An 8607-nucleotide genomic window follows, 5' to 3' on the forward strand; every position below is an offset into this window, starting at 1 on the left:
ACCAGCCAAAAGAAAATATTTCTCGTTGATGTTTGCGAGACTGTACACTTCCTTTTTTCCGCATTTTGCCCGTCTCTTTCTCTCTGTATCTCAGTCTTTCTATTCCTGTTATTCTTTCTCCATTTCTCTCCTTCGTTCTTTCACAAACACATACACACTTTCTTTCTCTCTCTGTCTCTCTCGCTCACTCATTCTTTCACTGTGTTTCCTTCCATTTCTCAACCCTCTTACCGACACAGGAATACTTGTACATTGTTACCAAAAAAAAAAAAAAAAAGAAAAATCGAAGATCGCACCGGTGTTCTCCCGTTTTCGTGCAATCGTGATAATTTGCTCCACGATTCGAAGAACGGGGAACACCGTTACGATCCCCCTCCGTTTACAAAATCGGCCGCGTTCCTCGCAATTGCATTTCTCTTCTTGAATTTTTTTGATTTCTTTCTCCTTCTCGTCGACATTAGGGGAGTAGCATGCGCACTAACTCTTCTCGAAACTTGTACATAGAAACACGACTTTTATCGCTTGTGCGTCGAAAGGAACAGAGACCATCGGTTCGCGAATGAAACAAGGCAAACGATGATATTTCCGGAAAGAAACAGAGAACAGAAAGAAAGACAAAAACAAAGAAAAACGGTACGTTCTGTTTCTTTCGTCACGCACAGATACCGCTCCTTCTTCGTATGCGAAATTCATAGCTAGCTGCTTGGGGCTCGAAAGTAGGGATACGACGAACGTGCATTACTATCTCCTTCCTTGATTTACAAGCAAAAAAAAAAAAGAAAGAAAAGAAGAAACGATAATCTACGCATTTCGATCGCGTGGACGCGTGATCGAGCTCGAGAACGAATCGATTCGAAAAGGAAATGACATCAGACTGAGGTAGTTTCGACGATTCTTTCTCGATGCCCGCGCTAGCAAAACGCGATCGCTTTTCAGGACCATTCGCGAAACTTACCTTTCACTTTGGAATAGCGATAAATCGACAGAGCACGACAGACTAACGGAGAAAAAAGAAAAAAAAAATAGAAGAAATATGAAGTATCGCTATTCTAAGGGGGAAAAGGTGGCTTTCGTTCAGGCGCATAGCCTTAACGTGGATAGAAAGAGGAGGAACGATCTTGAGTCGCGAATCGTCATCGCACACGGAGAGAATTATTTAGCTGGTCGCTTAGCGTTTTATATAATAGCTTGACACTTGCTCGCGAAAGTGAGCGCACTTGTGAGAGATCGGCAATATTACGCGTCTCGAAAAAGAGAAACAAAAAAAAAAAAGTTAAAAATGACGAATAGAAGCGAGCGAACGAACGAACGAACGAACGAACGAACGAACGAACGTACGATTGCATCCGAGGATTTTTTTAAAAAACAGACCGTCCGACTCGTCGCTCGGTCGCTCGGTCGCTCGAACATCGCGTACTAATAAAGCCGTGAAATCCTGTGTTCCAGCCGAGGACCTGAGCATCACCGGGCTAAAATGGGCGGCAGCCTGGCAGAGATGGAGCGTGCCCTCGATCATGTGGCGATCCGGCGGTGGATTGGGCAAGGGCCTCGGCTCCGGCTCCTCGAACCCGGAGGGTTTCAATTGCCCGGCCTGCGGCCGTGTCTACAAGCTAAAGAGCAGCCTGAGAAATCACCAGAAATGGGAGTGCGGCAAGGAGCCACAATTCCAGTGTCCCCACTGCGTTTACAGGGCGAAGCAGAAGATGCACATCGCGCGGCACATGGAACGGATGCACAAAGAGAAGATCTACAAGCAGGAGCTCGTGTAACGGGGTCTGCTGGGAACTCGCGGAGACCGTCGACGTCGTCGTCGTCTGGCCGCGAAGGGGCCTGGCCGTGTAAAACGAACCAAGACCGCCGCGACATCGTTGTGTCATTTTCTAGGCAAAGATCACCAACCACCACCTCACGACGACTGGTCCCCTTTCGCGTTCAGTTGAGACGTAATTCCAACACAGCGATCGCGCGAACGCAGTGAAAACACAGAGAAAAAGAAGTGATATAACAGAGAGGGAGGTAAAGGATCGATGGCAAGTGACGAGGAGAGGGCTAGAGAGAATCTTTGGGGGTGAAAGATTGGGGAGAAAGTGAAGAACGGAACGAGGCTAACTCAGCGACGATGACGATCGAGGGCCGATCGAGTAAAGGACGGTGAGACGCAAAAGACGACGCGGCTAAAATGATCGCGGCAGCCTCCTGCAAAAACAAAACAAACGCGGCAAAACTGCCACGATCCTTCTTGTCTCGATATTTTCGATTCTATTTTTTTTAACGTTTTTCTAAGGTTTATTATTAATTAATTAATTAATTATCATTATCATTGATTGATTGATTGATTGATCGCTACTATTAATTATTATCGATTAATTAATTAATATTATTTTTGTCGCGTAATAACGAGAGACCGCGTCAATCTCCTGCTCGGGGCGATGTCTTCGTAATAGCGAGAAAACGCGTCCACTGGAATTTATTCGCAGCAAACACACAGGCACATGAAACACACAACACACGGGGAACACACGGTTGTTCCGAAGCAAATCGTAACGAGTAGTAATAATGATAATAATTAAACGTTCCTCTTCTATTTCGACGATCTGCTGTGGACTTTGTCGCGATCGCGAAAACGACATTTCTGAAATATCGCGGGCTTTTCTACACACACACACACACTCCTTATGTACACTCGCCGCGCATAAGCGTTTTGTAGCAGCGGGGTTGCGAACAGAGTCCATCGCGGTTTTTAGTCGCGCGACAAACTCGTTCATCGCGTTCATCGACGTATGATTCTACGTATTATTATTATATAGAGACGCTAGAGCAGCGGGCCCGAGCCTAATGACGCAACAGAGGTTTTTTTTTTGTTCTCTCTCTTTTAAATAAGCAGAGTCGTCCGTTTTATAGAGAGCGGCCCGCCCCGAGTTGGATTAGGACCGTCCGGTAAACCGGAGCTCTTCCATAGCAACCATTCTGGTCACACTGGTTCCATATTTTTAATACGGGCGAAGCCGTGCGCGTGTGGCTCACCGGGGACAGCAAAATCGCGAGGGAAAGCAATTCTCGAAAATTCTCACAGAACCTTGCCTCTTGTAACGTGTGTGTCGTTATCTGTGGAACGTCGTTTTCGAGCTGGTACTCGTGCTTCCGTCCCCCCACAGAGTGTTAGACTCACACCCGTATATTATACATACGAGTTCACACACCCGACACAAATAGAGAACACCCGTACCTACTCTACATCGAACCCTTTTCATGTAACGATAAGTTCTCACCATAGATCAAGAATGTCGAACAGGCATGCACACTTGTACACACGTATACAGACACAGATGAGAGATTTTCAGCGCGATCGAACATCCGAAAACCCCGAAAACACACTTTCCGTTGCGCGACAAATCAACCCTCCTTCCAGAGCAGATCCCGCGATTCTCTTTGGAGGGTCTCGTTCCTCCTCCTCCTCCTCCTCTCGCGCGTTCCTTTTCTTCTGTTTTGTGTTTTTCCAGCCTTTCCGAGAAAAGGCAGCCATTTTATTATATTCCTTGTTGCCGCTTGAAAAGCGGCCAACTAAGAGAGGATACAGTATTAAGCACCGACTCGATCACCTCCCTTCGTGATCGTGTCGCGCATCTTTTGCTTCTCGCTAATTATGCTTTCTTCCATTCGCAGAACCCCGATGAACAGTGCACTCACACGTATACACAACCTACACACGCACACACACATATATATATACGTAATATGTATAATACGTTATGTAATATGTACACGAGATAGACATTCAGAGAGAGACACGTACACGTGCATATGGTTAATACATACATATTTTAAGTACCGCGGGATATTCCTATAGATTGTGATCGTCAGACTGCCAGATACACGAACCTAGTAGATTCCTATACGATGCATTTAAGTATATACATATATTTATATTATATAACGCGTATGATTAATGCTTTTTTTTAATTAAGCGATCCTCGAGTTAAGATCCCTCGCGTTCCCTCGTACGATACTTTTGTTCACTGCCGATGAGCCTATGAAAGAAGCACGTTCACCAGTTCGACACGACGAGCCTAGATTAATCGCATGCCGAGCACGGTGACACCGAAACCACGTCGACGAACGTCGTTCGTCCTTTTTCTCTTTGCTCGAGTACTTGGAGCCTTTTATACAACGTTCTTCCACTTTACGAGACAGTTTCACTCTCGCTATCGATTTACATAGAGCTCGGAGAGCTTGCGATTATCGTCGATCTTCTGTTACAACTGGAATAAAACGGGGCTTACCTTTTCTTTTCTAGATAACAAGGCTGTGGCTGTTGCGGAATCGCGTTATTCAGACGAATTGAGGTTTTGACGAATGAGAAACATCTCGAGGCTACGATGCATAAACTCGTATCGAGTTCGCCAGAATTCCAGTTCGTACAAAAATACGCGTCCACTGCAACCACAGCCTGAAGGTGCGTTTTAGACCAAAGGAACGAACAATTGTTCATCTTCTGCATCGGCGAAATTCGACTCTAAACGAGCCACTAAGAAGCCAAACTGACTAACTCCGTGGAATTAAATTTATTGAATTCGTTTTATTCAGGAAGAGTTAAGCACCAAGCTTTGACACTAAAATTCGAAGAATTTCGAGAAAAACGGAGTGGATCATTTTGGCTTCTCGAGTAACGCAAATCCTGAATCTACGAAGAATTGTTGAAAGTGTGAAGGCGCACGAGAGTGTTCGTTCGTTTGGTCTGAACGCAGTTTAAGACGATCGACGATAAGATCGAGCGATCCGAGCTGTACATTTGTGTAATCAGGCAAAGCTTGATTACAGCAGGCATGTGCCGCATGCGAATGTTCCTCAACTGCAGTTTGTTCGTTCGACCGTTCCCGACGTGGGCATAGAAAACGGTGGGGAAATTGGTAATAGGCCGTGCTCGGCTAGTACCTGGCATCGAGTCCCGTATTCCTACGCCAAATACGCGCGCCACGGCTGCCCGACTTTCCATACTGTAGACAATATTTATGAGACAAGCTAAACTAAACTATACTATACTCGTAACTCATATTATACAGTGTAAGTATGCGCAACGTCTGACGCGAACGAAGCGGTAGATTTAATTGTACTTTTTTTTTTTTTTTTTTTTTTTTTTTTTTTTTTTTTTTTTTTTTCTTCTCGTTGAGCGCACTACGCTCCGCGTTCACCGCGGACGAGTTCTCATCGCACACTATCCAAAAAAAAAGTGTCTCGAATGCTTTCATTCGATTTTTGTTTCTTCCCCTCCACCGAGGAGAATTCACGATTTTCCTCGTCGCAAAACACCAGTCTCGATGGGAACACCACAGCGATCGGCGCTTCGAACGGAGCTTTCGACATGCACGCGCGAAGCAGGCCAGGATCATCGACTCTTCTCCGTACGAGTGCAATACATTAGCCACCCTGCATTCTTTTTTCTCACTTCTTTCTTTTCGATACGTGTCCTCCTACTTTGTTTTATACGGATAGATCGAGAACTCGTTCGCCACGGACGCGTAATATTGTATGCTAAGCGAACAAACAAAACGGCTAATGATTCAAAGGTGAAAATGACGAAAGAATCAGCAGAGGGGTGATTACAGAGGGGGAGAAAGGCCCGGAGAGATGTGTGAGTCGAAAGGCACGAATAAAGACGTAAAGGCTTGGGTTTAGAAGGGTAGCAGCGACGACGGTGAGAAAAGACGGCAGGGGGAGAGAAATAACGATTTAAGAAGAAGAAGAGGAAGAAGGAAAGAACACGTTTATGGATCGACTTGATGCATAGTTACTGAGTAATATCAATCGATAATACTACTGCCTCGCGAGGCCTTGATGCGTGACGGCGGTCGAAATGAACAGGAAACGGAGCTGGTTTTCAAAATGGAATAACGAAAAAGAAACTCGTAGAGAAAGAGAGAAAGAGAAAGCGTGTATGCGAATGGGAGAGCGGCGATTTCGATGCCGACGAGCCAACCCGACCGCCGTCATCGACGGAGATTACTAGATTATTAGGCACGTAAGAAATACTATTAGTTAGCTCGTAGGTTTTAATGACTCCTTTCTTTTTTTGTATGTAAGCAGAAGAGAACGAAGAGACGCCTTAGCGTTCTCCGTTGTGAGAGTCTGTGGTCGGCCAAGCCGGATGAACATTAAGAGATAACGGAGTGGAATTTTTCAGACACAGAGAGAAAGAGAGAGAGAGAGAGAGAGCGAGAGCGAGAATTGTGAGGGAAGAATGTGGTAAAGAGGAGCGAAAGGGAATGTGTGCGTCTGTGTGAAAGGGTAATTTCAAGAGGAATGTTGGAAAGAGATCGCGGAAGGTCCTCGTCAAAGACGAAAGTGATAATAACTGTCGTGATAAAAGAAGATAAGGAAAGAAAAGAAAAAAAAAACAAACACACACACACACATACATACATACACATACGCAAACGTTAGACCGTTCGGCGTGAAAAAACAGAGGCGGCAGGAGAGAACGAATCGTTGAGCGGATGATTCGACTATTTTTTTCCCCCGAACAGGATGTTCGCTCGTTCGTCATATTCCGTCGATCCGTAATCGAGAGTTTGCCGGGGACGCATCCGTGGAGAAACGTTCGATTTTCGCGATTTCTTTCTCTCAGTTTGTTCAATCCGATCGGGTACGTCGTTTATTCGTTATCGTTGCGTGCCAGGCATCATCGAGAATCGAACCTTTTCTTTTCTTCGCCAGTTTTTACAATTCGCGCAGAGTGTGTGTGTAGGTTAATAATTCGGATTAATTGGGAATTCCCTTGAACGCAACCTCGGGGAGAATGTTGCAATTAAGACGCAGGTTCGCCGAGTATCTTTCTACTCGCGAGTGAAACTTTTTGAAAAATCGGGTCACAGGTATGAAGCTTCGCGTGAAAAATTTAAGCGACTTTGTTGCTTGATATAATCAACCCACCTTGCGATATCTTCGGCGATTCTTTATTTTTTATTTTTAACGTATTCGCGTGGGGAAATTTTTCTCTTTTTAATAAAAAGCATCCTTAACTCGTTTTTCCTCTTCTTCGTTCGTTGGTTCAGTCGCGCGTTACCGACGGCTTTTCTGCTCGGCTCTTTCCCGAACGTCGATCTCGATCGATCTCGGCTCCACCTCCACTCAGGGTGACAAATACGACGACGACGACGACAATGACTGCGAGTGTGAGGAAAATTTCCAACCGTTAGTAAATTCGTATACATGTGCCTTCGAAAACGCTTGAAAGAAAGGATAGCAAACGCGAATCAAAGATTCTTTACGAGAGAAATTTGCTGGCGTGGGAAAAATGATCTCTGGCAGAAATTTTTCGCGGGAGCGCCGATCGTGTCGATTCGACGGGGGAGACGAAAGTGGGCGAAACACTGACGGATAAAAGTGGAAACGATGGATGTCGCGAATAATAAAAAGAGACCGCGAAATTCATGCCCGCTGTGTCAGTTTCGAAAACTCTTTGAAAGAAAAGAAGTAAAAAAAGGGAGAAGCGTATGTATGTATAAGTATATAGCGAAGTCGCGACTAGGAAGAGGGGAGGAGAAAAAAAAGTGTAGAAATTTTTGATATAAGTAAACAAAAAAAATAAACACTACACACGGACACTGACACACACGCATACAAACGTACACGTATATACAAGGGAATCGTCGTAAAAAAAAAAAAAGGGTAGCTTTTTTACGAGTCCTTCTTCGTGCTAATTATTACAGCTTTTTTAATCAGGTCTAACTTCGAGTCTTGCGCATTATAATTGGGCTTATTATAATCGTTTACTTATTTTTTTTTCCTTTTTTTTTTTGTATAATTAGGTTTTTTCATTACGTTTTTACGATTATTAGTCGTCGCGGCGAATCTAATAAACGTTGCGGCGGGCAAAGTTAGAAGCGAATTCCTTGAATTTTCTTTATCTTGGGTGTCGGTTTGGGATTGGGAACACTCTAACCGAAAGCAAATGATTGAAAAGTAAATAAATAAATATATACATATACATTTATATACGTACATATAGGATGCTGTCGCAAAAATCGATGCATTTGAGGTATATCGAGGTATGAAAACACTTGTTCGCGAGACGAGACGCGATATCCGTGAAATTCCTTTCGTCTGATTCTGTCGAGGAGGAGAAAGGTGGGAGAATTTTGTTGGAAGGTGGTGAAAAATAACGAAGAAAAAAAAAAGAAGGAAAAGGGAGAGCTATTATTTGGACGTAAAACGGCTCGATTCTTTTCGCAACTGTTTTAACGTGTAAGAGAGGTATTTTTATATTATATCGAAGGTGGTAGTAGACATGATTCGGCATCGTCCAGGCAGATTTTTCGAATTTTCGCTGTTTTCTTTTCCGTTCGACGCTTCAATCTTTTTTTGCGGCGCGTCGAGAGACGACGCGTCTAGGAAATTCTCGATCGTATTTCGGTGGCTCCGCGACAGATCGCGGATTACGCGCCCAGTGTGATATTTTTTAACGGTGAATTTAAGGTTTAAGGTCCAAACGGAGAAACTTCACGTGCTTGCGTTGAACGTTTTTTATCGAGAATTTCGCGAGATTTCGGCACGATCGATTTTTGTATTCTTCAGAAATTTATTATATTCGATTTCGTTCGGTCGAGAGTG

At 44.3% G+C, this 8607-nt stretch overlaps 1 protein-coding gene across 1 annotated transcript in view; it reads left to right on the top strand.

Moving 5' to 3' along the window:
- The window catches only part of LOC108580282 (zinc finger protein 260-like), a 4416-nt gene extending 2647 nt beyond the window's left edge, over positions 1-1769 (top strand). The window contains exon 3 of the mRNA XM_017943993.1: positions 1447-1769. Within this exon, the coding sequence (XP_017799482.1) occupies positions 1447-1769 (323 nt within the window). The remainder of the gene's footprint in view (positions 1-1446) is intronic.
- Positions 1770-8607: the final 6838 nt, after the last annotated feature.

Source organism: Habropoda laboriosa, unplaced genomic scaffold, assembly GCF_001263275.1.
Source record: "Habropoda laboriosa isolate 0110345459 unplaced genomic scaffold, ASM126327v1 scaffold9, whole genome shotgun sequence".
In the NCBI taxonomy this organism is placed as follows: domain Eukaryota; kingdom Metazoa; phylum Arthropoda; class Insecta; order Hymenoptera; family Apidae; genus Habropoda; species Habropoda laboriosa.